Raw genomic sequence first — 26,481 nt, 5'->3', positions numbered from 1 at the left:
GTGTGTGTGTGTGTGTGTGTGTCTGTGTGTTCTCAAGATGACATAACGGCGGGTCTGCATTGCCATAATTTCCAGCCTCACTGAGGGGGTTCTGTCTACAGATGAAGTAAAGCGTTTGCCTTTGACAGCCTGTCAGTCGAGCAGCTTAACTTTGAGCCCTTCCATCTTTTTCACCGAATATATGTTGGGAAAAAGTTTTTGTTTCATTTGAAACATTTTATTTAGATATATGCCATTTAGCATCTACATGCAGATGCATGCTGAGCCTTGTCTGATTAGCAATTTGGCTTTGTAAAAAACTTTTTTTTTATCTGTCTTTGTTTCCTCACAACTAAATATCTGAAAATCAAGAAGAAATTACTGAAAAGTCAAAATAGAAGTCAAAAATCAAGAACAAATGACACAAAAATAAGGCAGAAATGGCTTGAAAATGTGCAAAAGCTTAAGGAAGTTACAGAAAATTTGAGATTTTATGGTGTAACATAAGGAACAAATATAAAAAAGATAATCTCGTTTCTGTGCTTGGGATCAATGAAGCTTACATGTATATAATTTGAATATCACCAAACTTGACAAACATGACTTCATTATCTTTTTGTAATTAAGCTCTCCCCCAGTTTGGTGGGTGGATGCGAAGAGCGTCTCCATGACAACCACTAAACTAAACCGCACAGCGTGGAAAATATTATGCCATGGACCGAACGATGGCAAGTGATGGACAGATGCTAGGGCTCGGTCTTAGGTTGGCACTTGTGTGTGTGTGTGTTTGTGTGTCACAGAGAGAAAGAACACTGAATGCAAAGGAGGCGTGTTGATGGATAATGTGCGAAATTTGATCAGGATCATCCTGTTCTCTCTAACAAGTACATCCTGCTCTTCAGTCTCCCCTTATGTCTGCTCCTCTTTTTTTTCTGTCTTCCTCTCAAACTGTCTTGTTCTTTCCAAAAAAAGGAAAATAAGCAACCGCCCCTCCCCTTCCTAACCTTTGCACTTTTTAGTTTGCTCTTCTTCTCCTCCATCCATCCTTCCCTGGGCTGACAGTGGTGTCGTGCAGAGAATCAGTGAATAATTTATCAGGTTGGGTTGCTTTGCCCTGCCGTGCTCCCCCCACTTTTTTGCTTTTCTGAGGAACAGTTGGCAGAGTGCATGCAACACAGACACGCACACACACACACACAAACTGATCAATGACCCTGCAAGAACACGAATCGATTTCCCAGCGCACATGTATGTTGCGCTGCATCATTTGTAGTTTTTGTTGATTTTGAAATGTAAGACCTGTCATGACAGGGTAGCTGGGGATACGCCTTCAACACAATGCTGACCCAACGTGTCCCGCCCTCTTCTGAATGGACCAAAAACAAACAAAAAAAGGGCCTGCACCCACATCCCCCTTGGCAAATCACCGTGCTCTCAATCCCAGATTATATTAAAATGAAAATGCTGCATTATAAGGGGATACGCCAACTTCCTCTTATGCGTGGAAGCGAGGCACTCACCCCTCACTAGTTATCTTAGCCTCCCTCAGAAGCCGTGGGATGCAGACTTTTGCATCCGCCCGTTTGGTCATGGCGTGGACGTGTCCTTAGGGATGACCGTCACTCCAATCGAACGGGTGGGGGTTTGATTCCCAGCATGCCGAAGTGTCCCTGGGCAAGAAACTGAAGTAGCTCCTGATGTTCTGGTCAGCCTTCAGGATGAATGCAATCCAGTGTAAAGCGCCTGGAAACCGCAAGGCGCGTTTCTCTCTATAATCATTAACTTATACGATATTAAATGCTGAAAGCACTTTTGAAAAGTTGACCTTATTCCTTATTAGACCTTTTGAATGTTCTACTAGAAAAAAATTACTCCTCCACATTGATGGGAAAAATGACCTCACAATTTAAGTCAAGAGTAGCTTCATTCATCCTATTTTTTTTTTCTGTAACAATAATACTTGTGTGCTCGTTGGGGAGTGCGCTCGGGTCTCCGTACCCGCTGACTTCTCATGATTAAAGGCCGTATTTTCCTACTTTGAGCCCTTCAACAATAGAGTGCTTCACTGGTCTTTAAAAAGAGGAGGAAAAAAAAGAAAAGTCGAACACAACTCGGGAGTTTCAGGCGACTGGTTAAAAAAGCGTTTGGGAAATTCTCTACTCAGAAGTGTTTCATAAACTTTTCCTGGCGACTTTGGGTTGATTCACTTTCTGAGACACCCGTGTGCGTGCGTGCGTGCGTGCGTGCGTGCGTGCGTGCGTGCGTGCGTGCGTGCGTGTGTGTGTGCGTGCGCGTCCATGCTGTGAATGGCTGACTGTAGCTACACATAGATGCTGCGCAAAACAGCAGCCCGTAGATGGGTGTTTACCTCAACAAGTGAAAGCGACAAGGTCGGGCTATTTAGGTTCAATGCAAACGCCGTCTTAACTGCTGATGTCGGCCGTTTTTATGGATTTTTTCCTTCATTTCTATCGAAAACCGTGCTCATCAGACCGTATACGTACACACACAGATCACCGTGTGTTCGCAGTGTCCTTGTGACAAGGCTCTGTGAATTCGCCAGTAGTTTCTGTTTGCTCATTTCTCCCGCGGCGCAATCCCTCCAACCGTGCAAAATTCACACGCGTAAACTGGCACAGTTTAAAGGTCACCGCGTTATTCCCCTCTTTTTTTTTATAACATTTGGCAAAATGTCACAAGTAGGTGCACTAGATGGGGCTGAGACCGGCCATGTTGTGCTGTTGAGGGAATGACAGGAAGCAGAGCTGCAGGTAGCAAATATGAAGAGTCCATCAGAGGGACAGCACACGAAAGATGCTTGCACAGAGGGGGGATAGTGGAGATCTGAGTAGAAGGATGCGGAGGCTGGCTCTGTCAGGCAGGAGGCCTAGAGGAAGATGCAAGAGGAGATTTATGGATGTAGTGAAAGAGAATGAAGTTAGAGAGGAGGAGACAGAGCAGAGGGCTAGATGGTGACCCCTGCAGGGAGCAGCTGGAAGGAAAAGACGATGAAGGCAAAATGTCATTTGTGAATAAAAACAAAAGAGCTTTATGAAATAATAGTTGTGAAAAGGTTGTTGCAGGTATTCTCCATCACAGCACTCCCGAGCATACATGTGAAAAACGTCCTGCAATCGACAGGAGAGTGACGTGGGGGTGGACCCAAACAAGAGCCGGGATTGGCCAGATCCGTTCGGTGTGGAAGGGACTATATAGAGGTCTTGTTCAGGGAAACCGTGAGCGCCCATCACACACATCGACGTCGCACGCCTGGTCTTCACCCTTCCACGTTATTCAAATGTACATCTACCTGTGAGCATCGCATCGCCCGCTCCTCCCGCGGCCTATCAGTGTAGGCAGCCCCTTTTGTGTCGAATATCCCCGCGAACGCGGCATCATCGTAATTTCCGACACCTCGGCAAACACACAAAAGTCTAAACCGCGGCAGCTCCTGCATTATTCAGGCGCGACAATCGTTCTGAGAGCTGCACATAGTAGCCAGTTTATGGGTATGTAAATACACGGCGGCGATCCGTTTCCACCGCATCCCGCCACCGCCGCCACGCCGGGCGCCACCGACAGCTCGTGCGTATGGAGAGAGAGAGTATAATTGACATCATAAAACAACAAGAACACGCTCAGAATGTGCTTTTTGCGGCGACCCAGCGCCGCACGGATCGTCTCGTGTTTCGTAGAATAAACCTCATTTTGTTCTGCTTTCCTTTATCCTTTTATTTCTTTATTTTTTAACAACCAGTAGTCGTAGAATGGAACAAGAGCTCAAGACAGGCTCGAGCCTGGCGGAAGGCAAGCCTGTCCTGAATGCTAAATATAGCCGTGTGTACGTCCGTGTAGCTATGGGTGCTTAGAATTCCATATTTTTGTATGGTTGCACAAACTAATGAGTGTCACAGTGTTTGAGCTCGATCTTCATATTTCCTCGCTTTAAACAAGAAAAAATGCACCGCTACCAGATAAGCCCAACAGTTTCTAGTTTCAAACCCGCCAAATTCCATTAAAACCATAACATACAAAACAGGAAACGCTTTTTAAACACATCAAAACAAAGTGCAGGTGGACCATCACAAGAAACCCATAAAACAATGCCGTCAAAAGGGAGGTAAATAAATTTTTATTCAATAAATAAATTCAGATTCCAATAAAGGCATCAAAAATGTGGTAAAGTAGATAACTGAGAACCTCTGCAAACAAAGGCTAAATAGTGATTGTTGGTGCATTTAATAACATGAATTCAATTCATGCAATTTGCTTGCAGCAAAGGGACTTTGTGCAGTGATGCGCTTTCACTCGTTTTCTCAAATAGATAAATTAAGAAATAAATAAATTACTCTGACAAAGTATCGACATCAATCGATACTAAAATTGAAAGCACGGCCATGTCCGGACTTTTTTAGGGTCGCTGACTCCCGGTCTTTTCTGTCGTATCTGGTGCTGGTGTTTATTTTGCAAATGAATGTTGTGAAATGAACAGTTGTTGTCGTGATATTTGTCTTTCATCCCTATTCTTTTGATTTGGTGAAAGAAAATAACTTGAGTATTCGGCTTCGGGGCCGATTTTTAAATCAATCCGGTCGTGCCGTCGCAGCCCACCGCCTTGCTCCCGGCCTCTGCTCCCGACAGCTTGATTGTGAAAATTCGTGGCAGACTTTAACATGCGGCTGTCAAATACCATGTGGGAGCAGCAATGAGGGGCGGGAAAATAAAAAACAAGGTAGGGCGTTGGTGTTGTTGCACAGCCTTTTCGCCAGGCAGTGCACGCCACCGGCCGTTTTTTCGGCTCACGTGCCGGCACCTTGTTTTCAGTATCAGGTATTATTGGACTCAGATGTGAAAACCTTGAGACTTTACTAAGTGGACCTCTTTATTTGTCCCCTTTCACTCCCAAAACCCCACCTTGGGACAAATGTCCCGCGCAAATCTTGTTCCAGGAAGTAGCCTCCTGCAAGGGACCTTTATAAGTTTGCGTTCCCACTGCCAGTGAGACGTTGACCTCTGAGGAATAATAAGACCTCTGCGTAATTGCCGCTATGTTTGAACATCTTTACTTTCTCCGTATGCGCTCCCCTTTTGTAATAACACCAATCACAGAGCGTTTCTTTGTGGTAAAGGTCTGTTCCGTTCACTTTTCATGACTCTGTTCTGGTGCAATGTGCTCTCCTTTCTTGCTATCGATCGCATCTCCTGTTTCCGTCTCAGGTATATGAAGGTCTAGACATCATCACCAATAAAGTGACGGCTGAGGAGCGCGCCCAGTGCGTACATCACATGATTGGCTTTGTGGACCCGTTGGTTAGCAACTACACCGTGGTGGACTTCAGGAACAGAGCCCTGGCTCTAATATCCTTCATGCAAGACACACAGCAGGAGAGCAACAATACTGTCTGCTGAAGCGCACACCTATTCCATGATAACTGTGAGGAGAGAGGTGTGCGCTTGCTGGCGTACATGGATGTCAAGATCTGCCGTCTTTGTTTTGTCAGAGTCTCACTGCAGATGTTCCACTGACAATGAGAAGAGCCAATCCCACTAGAGGTGATATTTATAGAGGAGTCTGCACACACACACATACACATACACACACACACACACACACACACTCTGGACCGTCACACCCTCCACTGGGTGCAGACACTGGCCCTCACACAGATGCGGAGGGAGGAGGTGATAACTTGAGTCGGTATTAATAGAATAGGAAGGCAATGTGAACACACACACTCACATGCCCATACACCTCTCACACACGCATACCGCCGTGGCGAGGGGATGCGGTAATTCCACGAATAGGCTCAGAGCCGCTTTCACCTGCTGTCGACGAGAGGGAGAGAATTGGACGGAGATGCATACAGATTAGAAAAGACAGGCAGATGTGGAGGATTTCAGCTGTGTGTGTGTGTGTGTGTGTGTGTGTGTGTGTGTGTGTGTGTGTGTGTGTGTGTGTGTGTGTGTGTGTGTGTGTGTGTGTGTGTGTGTGTGTGTCTGTGTGTGTGTGTGTGTGTGTCTGTGTGTGTGATAGTCGGAAAAGGCCTGAGAAGTTCAGCGACGTAGGCGGCGTACCTAATGACACGTCACCGGCTGTCAACCCCTCACTCAACATGCCATTCACATGAAGCAATGCCGTGTGTGTGTGTGTGTGAGTTAATGCCGGGGCCAAAGAGGAGCCGAGCGACGGCGGCTGATGGGCCTTTATCTTGTTTGAGTGGTTATTTAATTTTCCGAGAGCAGAGAAAGCGGAGGGCGGGGTTGGGAGAGGCAGAGGAGATGGGATGTGGAGGTTGGGGGTGCAGACTCTTGTACAACAGCATTAGCCCATATAATTTATTTTTTTTCTCTTCCTCCAATGCGGCTCAACCAGCTATAAAAGCATGATGGACTGCGCTGCGGTCGCCGGATGATGCTGCTGCTGGGGGGGGGGAGGGACCTGGCCGCGTCACGCGTCCCGGGCCTTGGCCGTTGTATCGTCAGGATTGCCGTCCTTGTTAAAACCGTGAGCGATGGGCTATTTAGCCATAAAAATGCCTTCCATTATCCGACCGACTCCCCGAGTACGAAGGAACCGACGGCAGCTCTTAGCGGTACGGCGGTTTTTACTCCTGCAGAATTACGGCAGGAGAAAGAAAGAAGAAATGGGAAAAACGAATAGGGGAAAAACGTAAAGTAGCAAGCAGCGGTTAGATCTGTCACCTGACCGCAAGAAGGTCCCTGGTTGGATTTTCTTTTTGGAGTTTGCATGTTCTCTGTGCAGGTTTCCTCCAGGTTGGTCCGTTCATTGGAGACCCTAAGTCAGGGGTTGGCGACCCGCGGCTCTAGATCCTGCTGATGTGGCTCCCCGTGGCTTTCATTATTGGATAATTGCTTTTAGTATTTGATTAAAATGTATTTTCATTTTGTAATTTTTTTTAAATGTAACTTTAAATTGGAATTTTATGATGATCTTCTAACATCTAAATGAGACTTGTTAAAATATTTTTGTCGTTCTTAATATGCGACGGCATGTCGCATTTTTGATTTCGTTGCTGCTGGATCATTTAAGTTTGGCTTTTTTTTTCATAAATACAAGAAAGGCTCAAATAGACATTGAGTATTTTGCTTAAAAGTAACCTTCAACCCAACGTCTTTTTTTTCGGAGTTCAAAATGTTTGGTTGCGTGCAGAAATGTAATTTCGTTTTTCGTCTGCAGTTCATTGATTTAAAAAGAAACAAACAAAAAAAAAACACATTTTGTTTATACATAGCATAAAGGCAAAAAAAAAAAAAAAAAAAGTTACCATAATTTCCAAACGATACACCGCGACTTTTTTCTCTTAAACAACAATGTGGCTAATATATGGATTTTTTTTTTGGGGGGGGGGGCTATCGAGCTTCATGCCGCTAAAACATTTATCCTCGTCACATTGGACCGATGAAATGCGCGGGAAATTCTGAGTCCGTTCAACTCCGACCCCGAAGAAGACGACTTTGACAGTTTTATTGTGCAGGAGGAAACTCAAGATTGCGATCGGCTAGCCAGTTGCGGCTCATATTGAAGTGTGCTCAATAGTCCAGAAATGACGGTATACGCCCTTTTAATTCATTTTCAATTTTTAAATTTCAAAAGGGTTGCGTGGCTCGCGGTGTTTTCTTTACTGTGAGGAAACAGGTCCAAATGGCTCTTTGAGTGGTAAAGGTTGCCTCCCCTGCACTAAGTGGTCCAGATGTGTGAATGAGAGTGGGAACGGTTGTGCATCTTTAAGGCTTTCACAAGAACTTGGACACACACTCTTGGTAATCCGATTGAGTGATGTGTGTGTGAGTGTGTGTGTGTCATCCAGCCCTGCGTTTTGCTCCTACCAGCAAGCCATGGAGTGGCTTTTGAATGTCTGAGCGCCCACCTCTGGACGTTTAGTGAGATCCTCCGATTGGGACACGCGGTTCTTTGAGTAGTCAGGAAGTTCTCCATCTAGAGCTCGACAGCCCGCCTGCCGCGTACAGTTATTAGAAATATCCACGGTAACCGCAAATCATCTGGGACCCCCCGCCCCACACACACACACACACACACACACACACACACACACACACACACACACACACACACACACACACACCCGGCCCCGCTCTCCTTCCCGTAAACACTGACACGGAGGAGCAATCCAATATGGTCGATACTGGGCTTTATGCTGCTGCTTTCTTCTCCTTTATGAAGGCACCGTCTCATATTGACCACCGGTGACATCCCTCTTGTTTGTTTAGTTCGCCACTGAGGCTTTTTACTTTTATAGCCCGAACACTGACTTTCCAGTCATCATCAGGGCAGCACCAGCATTTTGAAGTGATACTGATGTAAAGTATGTTGTTGACTCTTCATCATCCCACGACAGTTTTGCAGCGCTCCTCCCGGAACTTGCAATCTTCTCTTGAAATTACAACATTTTTACAAGGATAATACTCCTGAGGAAACCGGGCGAAACGCCCAGTGGCCAATTATGCACATTGCGCAAAAACCATCAAAAACCGACATATTCCAAGGAGCCAAATCTTGGTAAACAGCCCATAATAGTTCTAGATTTTGCATCCTCAGCAACAGGTGGGATGGCGGAGATCAGGCGGCGGTTCGAGGGGTCATCTTGAAACCAAACATTGCCGGACGCATTTCCGAGCTCTCCCCAGCTCGGCAGTGTTGTCGAACCCCAGTCTCTCCCCAAACGGGGTTCAACGCAGTGGTCTTTGTTGTTGATGTGCCTGTCTTTTCTGGTTTTCTTTTGTTTTTTTTTTTCCCCTTAACACACTCCCAACATGGACGACATGCACCGCAGAAACAAGCTGCCCATCGTCGTCGGGGGAACAAACTATTACATCGAGTCCCTGCTGTGGCACGTGTTAGTGGATACGGTGGTGAGTACAAGTTCCAAGGCTCCAGCCTTTTGTCCTCCGTGTTCTTTCCAAACCTGGATCGCATAAGAAAACATTGATTCATAATCAGCAGCACTTTCCGCATTATGACTCAGTTTATTGAAATGAGAAAGAACCAGAATGTCATTTTTGATATCAGCACTTTTGTAACCGGGTCGGAATAACTTGAAGATAACAGGTGTCATTGTTGATGTTTGCCTCAATGCTTTTATTGGCAGAAGCATCAAATCCCCGTCGAACCCCATCGAGCCAGGTTTTGAATTTCTTTATCATCCTTTCCGCTTGAAATGAAAGTCGTCCCTTTCCCCTAAACGATGGCTTTCACAACACACCCCGCCGCTGTGTGTGTGTGTGTGTGTGTTTGTGTAATACTCATGCCTGGGGTGGAAAAAAAAACATAAACGGTTTCTCGTAACTCGTGGATGAGGATGTTGTGCCACGGCTGTTTTCCCCAGACTCAGCCGAACATGCTCGCAGACCCCCGACCGAAACCATTACCTCCAAATCTCGCCGTGTTGTGTCAACACCTGCCGTCATATCCCCCGCGGCCAGCAGACTGCTGTGCACGTGCTTACAAGTACCAACGTCAACACCACTAACAGAAGCTGATAGGATATACTGAACCCAAAATTGTGTTCAAAAAATAAATGTTTTATTGATCGTGCTGGACTTTTCGCCGATGTCGCTTTGTCCAGACGGAGGACCCGGGGGATGGAGGGGACGCGTCTCCAAACCGGAAGCTGGAGCTGGAGCAACTGGACGGAGCGGAGTTGCACAGGCGCCTATTGGAGGTGGACCCCGAAATGGCGGCCATGTTGCACCCAAACGACAAACGCAAAATAGCCAGGTGATTCACCTCCTAACGCTATCTACGCCGTGGTCGGTGCCGGTCTCGTACAACTTCACTGCCACGCAATCTAAAATGTCAGCACAATAAAAAGGCAGCGTCATTATATTGTTTTGTAAGATTGTGAGTAGAATTTTTTCACTCCCCGCGTTACATCGAAAAACAACTGTCACATCACTTCGACATGAACAATGTAAGTGGGAGGCGCTGCTAGCATGCGTGTGCACATACATGCACGACAAGAAGAGGTTTGTGCTCGCTGGGTGTCTAGCGAGCGTGTTAGGCTACCCTGCTCTTGCAGATGACAGGAACCATCTTTTCCTCCCGTTTGTGGAAGTGAAGCCCGGTTGCGGTTTGAGAGACAGGCTGCAATCGTGATATTGTCAAAAGTTCCAGAACAACATCCTGATCGGCATCGGTCCTCGCCATCCACAGGAGTCTGCAGATCCACGAGGAGACGGGCGTCCCTCACAGCCAATGGCTGGAGGAGCAGAGGGCTCAGGAAGGGGGCGGTGGGCTGGGGGGGCCGATGAGGTACCCGGACCCCTGCATCTTCTGGCTGTACTCCGACATGGACGGTAAGGAGTGGGAATTCCACGGCACTCTTGTCCTTCCAGAAAGTCTCTCTTGTCAAAATCCGATATGGCAACGGTCACGTGGGAGCGCGGTAAAACAACACCGACCTTTTCAATATTCTTCTCTCCCATGTGTCGCCATGTTTTTTTTTTTTTCCAAACAGATAATTTCCAATTTTCATTTTATTGAGGCTTATGTTTGTGTGTCTCCTCAACCTGCAGACCAAGGCAAAATTGAATTGTCTGCACATAAACTAACATTTATTTGTATTTTTTCATGACGTGGAACCAATCTTCTACTCTATTGTGTGTATTGTGTTGGTTTAAAAATGTCTTTTTGTTATTATTATTATACAGTGGAGGCTGTTGAAAGGCTCTGTTTCGGTGGTGACCTGTGAATTAACATTACAGTTACTTCTTTATGCACATATGTGTGTCTGCATGTATGCAGTCTTTGTGCAGTCCTTCATAATTACAGTGTTATTTTGAGCTGCAGTGGTATTATTATGGTATATATTGCTGCTAAGCCACTATTTCTCAGTCAGATGAAAGTTAATAGATATCGTTGGTCTTTAAAGGAGTATATGAAGTAAGAGCCATGGCTTTCTTAGCAAACGACCAACGGGTCATTTTCTGTCACGATTGACCGCAGGGTCAAGACTGCAACTTGAAAAATAAATAAAAACATTTGAGTGATCCGGCCTGACAGCAGGGTTTGTGCTGGAAAATGAGGCCCTGAGCATATTTCCACGTGGAACCCACCCACAAACCCATCAGTTTGTTATCTTCTTTAGTTCTCCGACGTGCACTCTTCCTCCCGACGGTTGCATTTTGACTGAAATGTGTGTGTTTTGATGCGATTGCAAACCTTCCTCTCCCCCCTGCGCCAGCTCTGGACAAGCGGTTAGACGCCCGCGTGGACGAGATGCTGTCTGCCGGCCTGATCAAGGAGCTCCGAGATTTTCACGAACGCTTCAACCGGTGGAGGGTCCAGAATGACAGGTGGGACACCTGAGCCCGAGCTGCTCCGTCGGACCGTTTTCACCCAGTTACCTGACGCTCATCTCGCTTTTAGACTTGTCGCCACAGCTTTTATGATCCATCACTTGTGTGCGGACTGTGAGTCTCGAACGTCTGCCAGCCGACCGCATCTGACGGAGGGATTTTTTGAATTAGATCCCTTGGTAACTCCCATAAGGTCAATTACTTTGGGCCAACAGACCAGAGCAATGGAGGGTGTGGAAAAGAGGTAAAAAGAAACAGGTTCAAGCAGGTTGGGATGGGTGGAGAAAAGTGCCAGCGATGCTGTATGGTCGAGAAACAGTGACGACGACGGAGAAGACAGGAGGCATAGCCTGAGGTCGCAGAGATGATGTTGAGGTTCTCTTTGGGAGTGACCAGGATTGATAGGATCAGGAATGAGTCCATCAGAGACACGGCACATGGTAGACCTTTTGGAGAGAAGGTCTAAGAAGCCAGACTGAGATGGTTGGTCATGTACAAAGGAGGGATAGTGAATATATTGGTAGATGGATGCTGGAATTGGTGCTGCCAGGCAAGACGTCTCAAGGAAGACCAAAGAGAAGATTTATGGACGTAGTGAGAGAGGATATGAAGGTAGTTGGTGTGAGAGAGGAGGATACAGAGAGTAGGGTTAGGTGGAGAAAGTTGATTTGCTGTGGCGACCCCTGAAGGGAAAAGCCGAAAGAAGAAGATGCTAGAATTGAAGCTACCAGGCAGGAGGTCTAGAGGAAGACCAAGGAGAAGATTTATGGATGTGGTGAGAGCGGATATGAAGTAAGTTGGTGTGAGAGAGGAGGATCCAGAGAATACAGTTAAATGGAGAGGGTTGATTCGCTGTGGCGACCCCTGAAGGGAGAAGCCCATTTCAGGGCAGGAATTCAGGAGCGCTCAGCTTATTGTGTGAGCAAATGAAAAATTCATGTCAAGACGAGAAATAAAAAGAATTTCCAGCTGAATATGTACTGATGAGCGCCGCTGCCTGGGCCACGTTGTCCAGCATTACAAGTTGGCCTGAGGTCGGGAGATCACATTCTCATCCTCATATCTAAATGAATGATCCAGACATACTGTCTGGGCCCGGAGTTACATCCTCTCCTCCCCGAAACCATGGCGACGGGAACTCGGCCATCCAACTCGCCGGTTATTTATTTCGTCTTTCCAGCCTGACAGGTCACTCCGAGCGCTGCCTGGCGGACCAATTTAGATTACGGCCAGCGCTGCTCCCAGGGCCTGATATTTCTTCAGGATGTCAAGTGATAATTGCGGGACTTAGCTATATTTACGACATTCACACTATCCGGGGAGTCTGGTGATCGTTGCTTTTTTCCGCTCTCACCTCCCCCACCCCACCTAAATGGACGCTCCGGTGGTCCCTGAACCGAGCGCCTGTCATATCCCCACGGTGGAGATGCTTTTAATGTGATCAGCGGAGATTAATGCCATTTTAGCTCTCACACAAATTCCAGCTGATTGTTTTTCCCCAACAACGCCCTTCCTACATTGAATGATATCGGCTCCGTCGTCGCTTTATAAGGACCGTTTATACTTCCCTGCCCGGCTGGAAAATTACCCGCAGTCGCAGACTCCCCTCCTCCGAAATATAATCACCCTTTTTTGTGGATCTGCATAAAATATTATTTCAAAACCTGGGGGTCACTGACGGGTCTGGATGGCAAAATGAAGAAAAAAAAAACGTCTGAGGGCTACCGCGTTCTCATTTTTGCATGGGTCACAATTTAATTTACGTGACGTTGTTATTTGTTTCTCATCTACCCGGACCTGGATATTACCAAACAGCGATGCATTGCGGCCACTCTGCATTTCACAGCCTAATAAAGGTCAGCTGGTTTTTATTGTGTGTAGTTATCGTGGCCCGTAATGCTCGCTGCCCTCTGAAGAATTTAGATCAACCTCGCCCCGACTCGGCAAGGGGGTGCTTTTTGTTAATCAAAAGGAGCACACCAGTGATTTGTGTTTGTTCTCACATTCTGGGCCCTGCAAACAGTTCATACCAGTGCTGCGCGAGTATTTGCGCGGCTAACTTTGCTGTTGATCGTCAAGGAGGGACCAATCGATGAGTTGCATGGTCGGGATTATTAGTTTCACTGTTGTTCACCTCAAACAAACAGCCTTCAGGTCATTTAGAATTATTGTTCCTGTCTTTAAGCTAATCGGCTATCTTGTCTAAGTGGTGAACCCATCCACTGAACTCCCCATCTCTACACATTCATATAACGATACTTTCACTGCCGGAGTAATAACAGGATACGTGCTTACAGTAAATAGTTTTTCCACCCGCAGTGGTGGATACGCAGGGCAATTTAAAATAACGCTCCACTTCCTGCGCGGTTAATGCAGAAGCTCTCCACGCCGCACACCTGTGGAGAATCTTCAGATTAAAAGGTCCCCGAGACGGAGAGCGTCCGACGTTTTCACCAAACACATACACGCCGCATTTTAACTTTGGCAATGAGCCGCCTCCTCGCCGGCTGCCGGTGGCCCGACACCGGCTCTGGATCCGTCGCCCCAATAGCCGACCCATGGGAGCGCAGGCTTCTGTCTGTAAGTCCTGAGCTATAACAGATGTCAGTCTGCTAGAAATCCATCCCCCCAGTCCTCCTCTGACATCCCGGATCTTAAACGCCGCGCGTTGTAAGCGAGGCAGGGGAAAAATAATATGAGCCGATATTGATAAACATCATTACCTGAAAAAATAATGAACCAGTCCAGGAAGTTCAACGAAGAGGACTCTTTGATTTCTTTTTCTGCCTCTCAAATCACTTGAAGGGTTTCATGCGGGCCCCTCGGAGTCCTTTATTTGTTTTCTGTCTCGTCTTAGTCCGACCCTTTAAACCTCCCGCTCCGGTCTTAGTGTTGCCCAGACAAAGTCCACCCCCCCACCCCCACCCCCCGACCCCCTCTGACACACCAAGGTTATTCTTCCGCCTGTCCGTTGGAGCGTGCGTGCATGTTCTTGTCCGTGAACGTTTGCAGCTGCGTCGGGTCCCTCGACAGCCGATATTGATATTGTGCGTGCGTGTGTGTGTGTGTGTGTGTGACTGCAGGGAGCTGATGCATCGGTGAAACAGGAAGCTGCCAATTCCCTTCTTTCATCCCTCCTTTCTTTTATCACCCCCCACCCTCCCGTCTCCGTCTCTGCCACTATTGCCCTATCAGCAATTTGATCACACAAGCACTTTACCCCCCCTTCCTCCCTCCCCGTTCTGTCTTCCTCTCCTTTACCCCCATGACTCCATCCCCGGCTGGCTGCTGAAGCCAGACATCAAGGTCAAACCTCCCTCCTCCCTCTGCCCTTTCTCCCTCTCCGTCCACTGACTCTACATTTCCTGTGCTCCACCGCTATTCTCCAATTACTCTCTCCGCCTCTGTCTAGCCATTTGTTTTTGCTATTTCCGTCCCTCGTTTTTTTTTTTTTTTTTTTTTTTTTTTAAACCCCACAAGCTCTTGTTTTATTCTTTTATTCCGTTGTATATCCGCGTCTCTTCGCATTCTCCGAGGCAGGGCCGGGAGAGAATGTTTAATTAAATAAATCGCAGAAGTAATGAGTTCGATCGAATGAGTAGAAACGTGCAACGCTTGAGCGAAGGCTCATCAGGATCCTCCTGATTCAGACCCCGTTTTGGAAACGTCAACACGCAACATGTCACGGTGCATTACCCGTCCCCCCAGTCATAACATTAGTGACAAACACTTCTTTCCTCTCCTGATATATGTGTATATATGCCGAATGGGTTTCATTTGACTCGTGGGGGTCCTGGGGGTCCTCGGGGTCAGGGGTGAATCTACTCTCAGAAGCTTCTCTTCTGTATCCGAAGAAACTGGACACCGCTACGGCCAAGCTTAAGCTTTTTAAATATTTAATTTTATTGATTGGAATTAGAAGGAACATGGTGACTCCTTTTTTTTCATTTTTTTTTTCATTTCCTGTCCACTACTTTGCATCCTGTGACTTATGATTTTTATGACTTTTTTTTTTTTCTTCTACTACTTGCAGGACCTGCTGAGGTTGTTACTTTGAATCTAAAGAGACCTCTTGAAAATGTTTACTCCGTACCCCATTGATTTTTACGAATGTTTTTTATGGCATTTTATTCCCCATGGTGTATTCCTATGTATATAAATGCGGACATTGAGGACATTATTGTTCTTTAAGCACTTTTTGCGTTGACATGTCTGGTATTGCCCCAGAGGGCATTGACCTCAGCGTGACAGGGCAAACACCGCTGTCGGCGCCGGCCCTGTGTCCCTTTCAGGCCTTCGATAAATATTTTGGTGCCGCCGGAGGAAAGAGAAGGGGGGGGGGGGCTGCCATTCTGGACCCTCCCGGGTCACCCAACTGGAAAAGGCGTCAGGGCTCTCTCTGGGAACGCCCGCTCTCTAGCGAATCGGGAGGGTGCCGTGGCCCCTCCGCCGGCGCCATCCAGTTCTGTAATGTCATTCTGTCGCTCGGTTCCCCCGGAGGGCCTCGCATCTGCTCGCGGGGGGGCTGAGGTGAAATTACTCACTACCGACTGCTCGCAAATGTCAGGTCAGAGACAAACTTTATTTATTGATGTCTAACGTTTCCTCTTCCTCCCTTCCTTTCCCCTTTCCCTCTCCTTTACCTTCGTTCTCTTCTCCCCACGTTCACTTCCTCTGTGTTTCCTTTCCGTTCGCCCCTCCATCTTTCCTTTTGGTCCCCGCTCTCTCTCACCCCTCCCCGTTTTATTCCTCTCATCTCCTGTCCTTCAAATCTCCTACGTCTCCTTTGCTTCTCCTCTCTCCATCTCACCGTGGCCTCCTAATCTTTCCCTTTTCGCTCCCCTCCCCTCCACTCCCCAGTCAGGACTATCAGCACGGGATTTTCCAGTCTATCGGTTTTAAGGAGTTTCACGACTACCTGACGGTTCCTGAGGGCAGCACCCAGCAGGAGCGAGACTCCCTCCGAGACAAAGGTCAGAGAAACACCTGATCAAAGTTGGGGAGATGAAGTGAGATGTGCCGCTTTGCTCGGCCGACCAACCAGAACAATCTATTTTAGAGACTTTTCTTCCGTCTTCCCTCCCATCCATAGTGGCCTCCCCTTAACTCTGTCCAGGTATAGCAGCTCTGAAGATTGCTACAAGGCGCTACGCCCGCAAACAGAATAAATGGGTCCGAAACCGTTTCCTTAAACGTAAGTTTCCCTCTCCCTCTGTGCGTGTGTGTGTGTGTGTGTGTGCGCACCCACAGTTCAGTTCCTTAGCAATCAGCACTCTCTTTAACAAGATGAGATTCGTGAACCCCATTAGACACACAATAAGCCTCTCAGCCACCGCATTGTGTTGTTTATCCAGGGTGTTGTGTGTGTGTGTGTGTGTGTGTGTGTGTGTGTGTGTGTGTGTGTGTGTGTGTGTGTGTGTGTGTGTGTGTGTGTGTGTGTGTGTGTGTCCATTTATGTGAGCACAGCAGGCTGAGAGTGATGTCAATTTCAAAGCACTCATTACATGAATAATTTTCAGTGCAATTTCCCAGCAAATCAGAAACTCTGGCACATGTTTCTGGTTTACGTTTTGTTTGCAGTTTGTTTATTTATTTATTTTAGCACTTATTCGACCGATCCGTTGGTTTTTATGGGGCAGATTTAATTTCCATTTCTACCTCAGAGTGGATTAGTTATGCTTGGTGGTTTGTTTTGTTTTCCACCCTCAGAAGCCAGCTTGTACAAAAACAACAAGCCGCTCTCATCTTTACTCATTTGGTGTATGTCAAGTGCGAGGCTACGACTAACAGCTGATTAGCGTAGCTTTTGTGGTGAAATCTAGTCATTAACCCATTATATCTCCTCGCATGATTGGAGGAGGATTTTACGTTATCATGTATTACAAGTGTAATTCAAGGCAGGACATTTGCAGATAGCATGCAGCTGAGTTGGTATTGTAGTTTGATTTTGGAGACTGGATGTAAGTTTTTATTAATCTTCAACTTCGGGAACAGTCAAAAACCTCCTATGAGGTATGTTGTCTGCTCTCCACCTACCTCGACATCTCCCGGTCCTGACAAGGCCAGAATATCCCCATCGTTGGCATCGTGTTTAGGGCTCCAGGTAGGATGACGGCAGCGCCTTTCCTTGACTAACTCTTGATTAGTGAATGAATTCAATAAGTGGATAAAAAGATCATATTTACCAATGACCCAAGCCTCCACACTGGAAGTGGTGAGCTGTTTTTTTTGCTTCTTAGAACAACAGGGAATGTGAAAGGAGCGGTTATTGAAGAGACGTGTGTAATCAGATTAGTTTATTCTCTTGTTCCGAGTGTATTTTGGACCTCTCCCAGGGTTATGGTGACTTCCAAAGCCCCTTAAATACTCTTTTGCCACCTCCAAGTACCTCTTGGTGCCTTCTTTTTTTTTTTTTTTTTTTTTTGAAGTCTGCCATCGCCTGTGAGACCCCCATTGCGGACAAATGCGCTCCCCGGTGCCAAAATCAACTCGAGTTTGCCAAGTTGGTAATTTTTTCCCACCCTTGTCGCAACGGCGTTTCAGTCAGGCGTATTTTCAAACGCATAAAGGCCGAGTGTGTTCTCGTGTCCAAAGCAGAAACCTGGCCGCCGTGTCCCACCAGCAGGATGCCCTCCAATAACCCAGCCTTCTAATCCTGTTAGGCCCAAGTGGCTTAGGCTACGCCAGGCCCTAAACCTCAATACCCCTCTTTCTGCCCGCCCGCCGCACACCATATGGTCTTCATCACATGCGCGCGTGTTTCTGTGTCGAGTCTTTACGTACGCGGCAGTATGTCTGAGTATGTCGGCCGGCCATTTGTGTACTGGGGTTTTTCGAAGGCCGACGCCACAGGACAGCGTAGTTATGCTCTCCTCAAAACCCACCGGGGCGCTCAGAAAAAGTCGTGTTTGCGGGACCCACTTTCACGGGGTCGTGTTTGTTTTTGAGGACTTTTCCAGTCCGGGCGCTCCCCCCTTCTGATTCGCTGACGGTGTCAGAGTGCAGCTCCCTCCAAAACCCCCCTCCCTTACAGGTTTTGTTTATGTTCACACTTCATAATCCCACGTCGATACCTATTTCAGGATTTTCCATATCGGAGCCGCGGAAGTATTTGCTCCCGTGTATCTTTCCCTACCCACATACTTTAACTTAAAGCCGTTTATCTCACCTCCACTGTCCCGCGGTTCCTCTTTTCACCCTTCTTTCCCATCGTGACCACTGACCTCTTTTCTGTTTTGTCTGAGCCCCCCACCCCCACCCTCCTTCACACACACACACACACACACTGGCAGGTCTCAGCTGAGCAGGCTAATCTCTTGAAGCATTACAGAGCTGCCGGGAATTTGCCCCGACCACACAGGCTCGGGCAACGGGGTCATTGGGGGCTACGCCGAGCAACCCGAGCACACAGACGAGCGGGTCACAGGGAAGATGAATTGAGAACGACAGCGAGCCCCGGCCGGGGCAGACACAATGAAGAAAGGTTACAGAAGCTAAAATAACCGGCCGGCTGCTGATCATGCATGTAAAAGCACCCAAGGAAGCAAAGCAGCGCGCCTCCAAGGCGCATTTTCAGCCCACTTTTCGCAGCTGACGGTTTAACCGACTGCTCCTCAGAGGTGTGTGAGGAGTTTGATTAGTTCACTGGGTTGTCAGCAAGATCTGCGGCTAAAGGTTTCGGCCCAACCCGACCAGTGCTGGGCACCAGAGCCAATATTTTGCAGATGAAATTCAGATATTAATCGATGGTTTGATACCTTTCATGGCATGTGCGGTAGTCTTGTCATCAAAATGTATAATCAGGTAATTTTGACCGGACTATTGAGTGCACCTGAATATAAGCTGCACTGGCTAAAAATAAATATAAAATAAATATATGTGTACATATATAGGCTGCACTAGCCGCAGGTGTCCACGTTGTAACGGGAATTTTTTTCACAAAAACTTTTTTTTGAACTTTTAATTAAATACATATCGGTAACATCCGCAAATACATACTGGGAATGCTTTTTTTCCCCCAAACATCCCCTGTAAAACTACTGGTGTAAAAGATTAATAATACACAAATAAGTCCATCCATCCATCCATTTTCCAAGCCTGCTTTGTCCTACTCCAGCTGATCGCTATCTTTGTCTTTCTCCTGCGCGCTAAAACCATTCAAGTTGTCTTCTTCGATGCCACATTGAACGGCCTCAGAATTTCACGGTAATTTCATTGGTCCGATGTGACGAGGCTAAATGTTTTGGCAGCATGAAGCTCTTTAGCCCCAAAAAATCCATAAATTAGCCACATCATGCTGCCAAGCCACAGCGTTCAAAGCGTGTGAAAAAAGTAGCGGCTTATAGTCTGGAAATGAAGGTACAAGTGTTATTTGTGCAGAAAGCACAAATAACACTTGGATTTGGAATCGCGGTAGGGCCGGGGCCAATCGTGGGCCGAAGTCGGCGGAGAGTGCGGGGCTTACCTCGTGTCCAGGCTGTCATTCACACCTAGTGGGCAGGTTAAAATCCCCCCCGCCCTAGCATCCTGATATGAACTATATATATTTTTGTACATCGTTGACATTCAAGCGTGGCTCGTATGGGATCATAGAAGAGCTCCTTCCAATGGTCAGTCTATATTAATAGCCTATTTCGGCACTAAGTCATTGGTTAGTTAACATCACATTTCTATCAGCTAACGCGCCAAACTGGTGTTTTCAGAAACCGGCAAACTGATTCACATACACGGCTTGTGTGCCGGCATGCTTGATATTCAAAATATAATGTATACAGCAAGGTGACTTGTATTTATATGTCTTAGATACAGAGACATTAGCTCACTCCAGCTATACTTTGGTAAAATACACACCACACACACATACACCACTTGTAACCAGGACACTCAGGTGTAGTTTGAGCGAGTGTTAAGTAACAGCGGTGTTGGTGTCTCTTGGTGGGCAGTCGCGCAGACTGAGTGACACGTTACTCGCTGGCTGGATGGAGAGTGGTGCGGGGTGCGGGGGGGGGGGGGGGGGGTAATCCGATCCAGCCGGGGCAACAGGTGTGGAGTGAGTTTACACCCTTGTCTTCTTGCGAGTGTGAGGCTTTTGTGTGCGCACACACGGACAAAATCAACCGCCAGTCGCAGAGGTGATGGGGAGCCGCGGACGTCCTTCCATCTCGCAGCTACACGACAAGAAGAACCGGAGTAGATGAGGGGGAAGGCACGCAAGAGAGTTCAGGCGGGGAGAGTGGGCGGGGTTCCCGCCAGTTGTGCAAATATGGAAGCCTGCATATTCACTCAAAATACAGCTGGGCTTTCAAAGAATTTATCAGACAGCTGACATGAGGCCTCAGGCGGGGGAGCAGCGGGGAGCAGCAGGGAGGGCCGTGACGTGGAGCAAAGAACCCTTGCCGGGAAGATCATTGATAGAGAGGGAGAGCTGGAAATCTGCTCTTGTGCAGAATTCCGATCAGTATTTGTTCGGTTTCTTCTGGGCGCGGCAGAAGGTGAGGGAAAGAGGAAGCCGGCTGTTGGCTGAATGGAGGCAGCTGTCATGTTCCAGGGTGGATGACAGCCAGGGAAGCACAGCTGGGCCGGCGCTGGGAGGTGGAGGCAGGGCTGGGGGGGGGGGGGGGGGGTGGGGGGCAAGCAGCCGCCGAACCTGAGAGTTGAGTTTTTTCAGCAGTACACACATCCCCGCTCCGCAAACACAAGGCAGAGTCGACAAATGACTCCTGGCCCTCTTGTTGCGACAGGTGGAACACCGTTTCCACACAAACACACGCTCTGCGCTAGGGAGCAGCTGCCCGGCGACAGGAGATGTCCTGTCGTCCTTTTTCTTTTACTCGTCAAGCAACGTCCCTTGTGTGTCCCTGAAAGGCAACACTCACAGTTTTGTGTTGTGTTTGTGCGCCCCGACATCGACCACCCCGCTCTTTGTCCCTTCAGAATTTCTTATCACCCCCTCCCTCCCGTGGAGTGGATTAGCAGAGTTAAATTTCACCAGTACCCAAACAAGCATCGGTGGAGCGGGCATTCGTCCCGACGTGCAGCAACCCCACTATGCTTTTCTGTGTGTGTGTGTAAGTGTATGTGCGCACACGTAGATGCACACCGTGTGCATTTATCGCTCCTTTTACTCGACTCAGCGGGAGGCTGATGAGGCCGCGGAGGAAATGACAAAAAGGGGGAGATGCAGCACAGACTTAATGTAAAATGCCACCATAAATTTTTTTATTAAGTTTTTTTTAAATAAATATATACATACTGTGTGTATAAATGCATGTATGTGTATACGTGTATATATATGTATATATATATATATGTATATTTGTATGTCTACATACAGTATATATGTGTGTATGTGTGTATAAAGTGTCACCATATTTTTATTTAAGAAAATAATAAAGTGTGTGCGTGTGTGTATATATATATATATGTATGTCTACATATACATGTATATGTGTGTGCATGTATGCATGTATAAAAACTGTCACCTTGTTTTTTTTATTTAAAAAAATGAAAAGTGTGTGTGTGTGTGTGTGTACACACATATATATATATAGATAAATATGCATAAAAAATGTCACCACATTCATTCATTCCCTGTCCAGCTCGGCTTTCAGTTGGGTCACAGGGGGGCTGAGGTCTCAGCTGTCATTGGAAAATGAATGAATGAATGAATGAATGAATGAATGAAGGAACGAACGATAGCCATGACAGAGCTAGTTGTTTTCTTGCGTCAAATGGATCCATGAGGTTTTGAATAGATTATCTCATCGTTTCATTTTCTTTTTATTTTAACTTTTTTTTTTACAATTGAAAATTGAAAATAAGGGGCAAAATGAATGTCACAAACCAGGCAACATTCTTCAATAGACCTCCAATCCAGTGAGTCATGTTTATTTCCATAAAAGGAGAGGGAAAAAACCCCCAACTCCAGTCCACACAAGTGTTTATTACAGCCAGAGCTCTGCATCTGTTGTAGGTGCGCCAGGTGACAGTCGCCGCCACCTGTCTGCTATTGTGTCCCCGACAAAATAACAAGACGCCATCTCTGAGCTACAGTAACCACGGCAGCAAAACCCCAGGCTCTGATTAACAGTCACAACTGTTTTTTTTTTTTAAAACACATACACCCTGGTTGATGAGGCCGCTGTATAAACACAGCCTTTCAAGATCAGTCGTGTTCACAGAACTCCATGCATCCAGCCAGACGTTGCAGGTGTGTGTGTCTTCCTCTCTCCTACCAAGGCTGTTTGTGTTGATCTTCCCTTTTTTTTTTAACCCCCCTTTTGTGGGCTAGTCAAGCGAGCACAGCCGGCTTTGACGGGAAAATTAATGGGGTTCATTCAAGTGGCCGTTCTTATCACTAAGACACACAATATGCTAATCAGTAACCACAGAAACGGTTTTCACTAATAGTTTTTTTAAATGCTGCTGAAGCCAGTAGCTTAGCATGAACTCCATAAAGAAATCACAACTAAAAAAGAATATCTCAAAACTAACAACATACGAGTTGCTTTACATTCAAAATGCTCCACAGGGCCGCCCTGTGTTTTGGAGCCTCTCTAGCTATTGCAGACACTTTTCTTTTTAATCTTATGCTAAGCTAACGAGCTGCTAACATAGCTTTAGATAACGGGCCTTTTGCTGTTTTTTTTGCTGCCGTTTTGTTTTAGCAAAAAAAGAGGTAAGCTCGGATATGAACCGCTTGTGGGCCACCGTCAAATTGACATGCACGCACACACCCACACACACACTCTCATACACTTTCTCACATTCGCCCACATCTTTTACTGTCCTCTGCAAAGAAGGCGTCCCAGACGGTCCCCCAGCAGAGTGTAAAGGCCGCCCGCTGCCCTCCACACAGTGTGTGTGTGTTTGTGTGTGTGTAAAGGATTAGGCCATAATTGAGTTTGCTGACTGTGCCTCACAGGTTAATGGGATTCATTTACACGAGTGTCTATGCAGACACAGTTTGATATTTAATAGAAAAAAAGCGCCACATTTCCCGCTCCGTTTCTAATCCTAATCCTTTAAAAACGGGGTTCCCGGAGTAGGGCGTGAAGCAGAGACAAAGATGGCGGTCATAATTTAGCAATCATTGTTCCAGAAAAGGAAAATGAAAACCCAATACTATTTGCATTCCCAAGCTGTATTGGGAATTCTGTTATTGTTTCTTGTGTTTTGCGCTGCCAATGCAGCGACGGTATTATTGAAAGCTGGAGAATCTCCATCATTACACCCACGAGAGTGACCTCGGGCCCGTCCCTTTCAATTCCAGAGCTCTCTGCATTTTACATTTCCTGGTAAGGCTCCCAGGTTGCTCAGAATGAACACCCGCGCTCGAGTTACTGCTCTGCTGAAGCTTATGGTCACTTTGGATGCAGGTGGGTGCGGGGGGTGGGTGGGGGCGTCGGGATGCGGGGAGAGGCGAGGCGGGGGGACGCGGAGGTACGCCGGCCGGGGCCGTGCCGTGCAGCGCCGAGCCCGGCCCGGCACCGACACTGCTGACTGAGGCAAAACGGAGGCAACTGGGCGGAACAGTCAGAAAGAGAGAGTGTGTGAGAGCCAAAGCGTGACTGATGGCACGAAAGAGAGACGGCGCGCAAGAGGGCGAGGGAGCGAGTGAAGGAGGAGGGAGAAGCGTTATCGAGCCACCGTGAGTCAGCAGGTTGCGGGAGCCTCGGGGTGCGGCAATGGCACGTCACGGCTCCTAAATTACCCAGGATGCAACGCGTTCCCGCAGACATCCATCAGCTCCGCCGGAGCAGCCGTCAGCCTCCCGTCACGCGGAGGGAGACGCTTTGACGTGGCGGTTTTCGACGATGCGGCACGTGCAAAATTGATCCTCGACCCTGGTGGGCGATGTGATATGCTTTCTATTTCTTGTGTGTTTGTGTGTGTAGGGCCGGGAGTTAACGTACCAGCGGTGTACGGCCTGGATGTGACAGACGTGTCGAGGTGGGAGGAGACTGTGCTGAACCCTGCACTGCAGATACTGGACCGGCTCCGTCAGGTGGGGCCTCTGCATCCAACTTCCATCTCGTCCCATGACAACGACTCCGCTACGCTCACCCTCCGCACCCCCATTCCAGCCACGTTTTCCCCTCAAACCATTCAGCTCCCCTTTCCATGAGTGACTTTTTCTTGGAGGAAAAGATAATATCGTGTCTGTAAATCATCAAAATGGCGATTTGGGCCTTGAACGTGATATTCATCATTTCACTCTGTTTTTCTTGTAAATCAATGACAACAGTTTTAGTCTTTTGAAAAGTTTTTTTTAGCCGTTTCAAGCAGGATTTTAATAAAGCTGCTGAAATTCAGGCTGTATGACAAGCTCAACAAAAATCAAGCCTTTTAAATCAACTTTACACAGCACAAGGATCCAGCGGTGGCGCCGATCAGAGCGCAGGGGGCCGAGCAGAGGAACAAGCGCAGCCGCCACGCGTGCGACCTTTGCGACCGGGTGATCATCGGCGACCTGGAGTGGACGGGTGAGGCTTCATATTCATGACTGAGAACAGCTCTGTTATGCGTGTTATTCATCGTCGACTATGTCAATGTTTGGATTCATTTTTTACAAATAACATCCGTAAAGTAAAATAGTCCCATTTGGCTTGTAGCCCACCTGAAGTCCAAGAAGCATCACTATCACGTGAGGAAGAAGAGGAAGTGTGATCCGGCATCAGGATCTCCGAAGGAGGCCGTAGAGACAAGCCGCCCCGAGGACCCTCCCGCCGCCGCCGAGGGCAACACTCAGTCTTCCGAAGACAACCGGACAGCAAACCAGGAAGTTAATAACGGGAAGACGTAAACCTTCCTCTCCAGGTTCTTCCCGTCTCCTGTCAGCACCGGGATCCGGATCTTCTCCTTTCTTGTTTCCTTTGCGGCTGAACGGAGACTGACGGATCCACTGTTTGCGGAAAGATCCGCTGCAGGGCTCATCCGGAGTTCACTTACTGCTTTCACGCTTTGTGTGGAAAAAAAAACTGAAGACACTGCGGAAAATCATCATGGCGTTCAAATACGTCACGCCAGAATGGGACGTTTGAAAGACGTGGGAAAGAAAAGCTTTGGGTTAAGATATATATATATTTTTTTTTATTATTTTTTTAAGAGGCCTTTTTGTTGGAGCCATCATTTCAGTGAATCATCCTTGTCGCTTTACAGCCACTGTTGCTCCGCACCAAGGTTCATTCTTGCCTTAACTGCCGTGCTCAGCTCAGTAAAGCAAACAGCGTCCAAGCACATTTTGTGCACATGGAAGATATCGTGCCTTTATTCGTAAAATGATAATGTTAAAAAATTTATCGGAATCCTTATTTTTACACGAGTGAGAGAGAAGAAAATTCTAATATCATGAATAAAAGTGATCCAATCGATGTCTCATATGTTTGTGTTGGGTTGGGTGCTCTTCATCCATCTAGATTGTTTGTTTGACTTGCTGAATGTTGGAGGTTTCTGTCAGAGCGGTCTGCCCTCTCCGGAGTACAATGGCAACGGACCGGATTTCTCTCCTGCCGTTCAAAGAGCCAAAAAAGAAAAAGATCTGGCCAGAGGAAACAACATCCCATCATCCTCCAGCTGAGTCAGACAGGGGAGGATGTCATTCGCCTGATTATTTTAGGAAAGCAGGTCATGATTTCTGAAAAGGCAAATCATGAGAAAGTGCCATAAATAAAAATAAATTCAAACCCCCTTGAAAAAAAAAAACAACTAAGAACTGGTAAAACTGATATAAAACTGAAGAAAAAGTAATGATTCGGTTAAAATGTAACTTTTAATGTACTGCTCTGCTTGCAGTAAAACTCGGATGTTGCCCTTATGGAGTGTTCCCTGTCAGACACATGTCTCCGGCCCCTTGGTTAATAACCGCTGCCCACGGGAGTGTTGATGGTGTGTGTGTGTGTGTGTGTGTGTGTGTGGGGGGTTGTTTTGCCAATGGCTTCCGGCGGGGTTCCCGTCGCCCCTTCTCAAAGCGAGGTGCGCCCACACTTACACAATACCTGGCATCGACCCAACGCCTGGCCTCTTTCATCACTCCCCACCGGGTCACTTAGCTCCGACGCTCCCAGCTCGCCTGGCGTCTCCAGTCGGGGGAGCGCTCGGTCAGTTCGCAGGCTCCCAGTCTTTGACCTCATCCACATGACTAAAAATATTTCGAGCCATATAATA

General features: G+C 47.3%; 1 protein-coding gene across 1 annotated transcript in view; it reads left to right on the top strand.

Moving 5' to 3' along the window:
• trit1 (tRNA isopentenyltransferase 1) overlaps positions 1-25,688 on the top strand; it is a 35,233-nt gene extending 9,545 nt beyond the window's left edge. The window contains exons 2-11 of the mRNA XM_086171499.1: positions 5,197-5,339; positions 8,775-8,871; positions 9,585-9,736; positions 10,172-10,314; positions 11,202-11,313; positions 16,177-16,289; positions 16,433-16,510; positions 24,213-24,322; positions 24,683-24,800; positions 24,930-25,688. Coding sequence (XP_086027625.1) covers positions 5,197-5,339; positions 8,775-8,871; positions 9,585-9,736; positions 10,172-10,314; positions 11,202-11,313; positions 16,177-16,289; positions 16,433-16,510; positions 24,213-24,322; positions 24,683-24,800; positions 24,930-25,120 — 1,257 coding nt within the window. The 3' untranslated portion in view covers positions 25,121-25,688. The remainder of the gene's footprint in view (positions 1-5,196; positions 5,340-8,774; positions 8,872-9,584; positions 9,737-10,171; positions 10,315-11,201; positions 11,314-16,176; positions 16,290-16,432; positions 16,511-24,212; positions 24,323-24,682; positions 24,801-24,929) is intronic.
• The last annotated feature ends 793 nt before the right edge of the window (positions 25,689-26,481 follow it).

The sequence above is a fragment of the Fistularia commersonii genome, chromosome 24 (genome assembly GCF_037954325.1).
Source record: "Fistularia commersonii isolate RoL2024-O1a breed Wild chromosome 24, RoL_Fcom_v1.0, whole genome shotgun sequence".
Classification (NCBI taxonomy): domain Eukaryota; kingdom Metazoa; phylum Chordata; class Actinopteri; order Syngnathiformes; family Fistulariidae; genus Fistularia; species Fistularia commersonii.
This window is presented reverse-complemented; position numbering and strand designations above follow the sequence as displayed.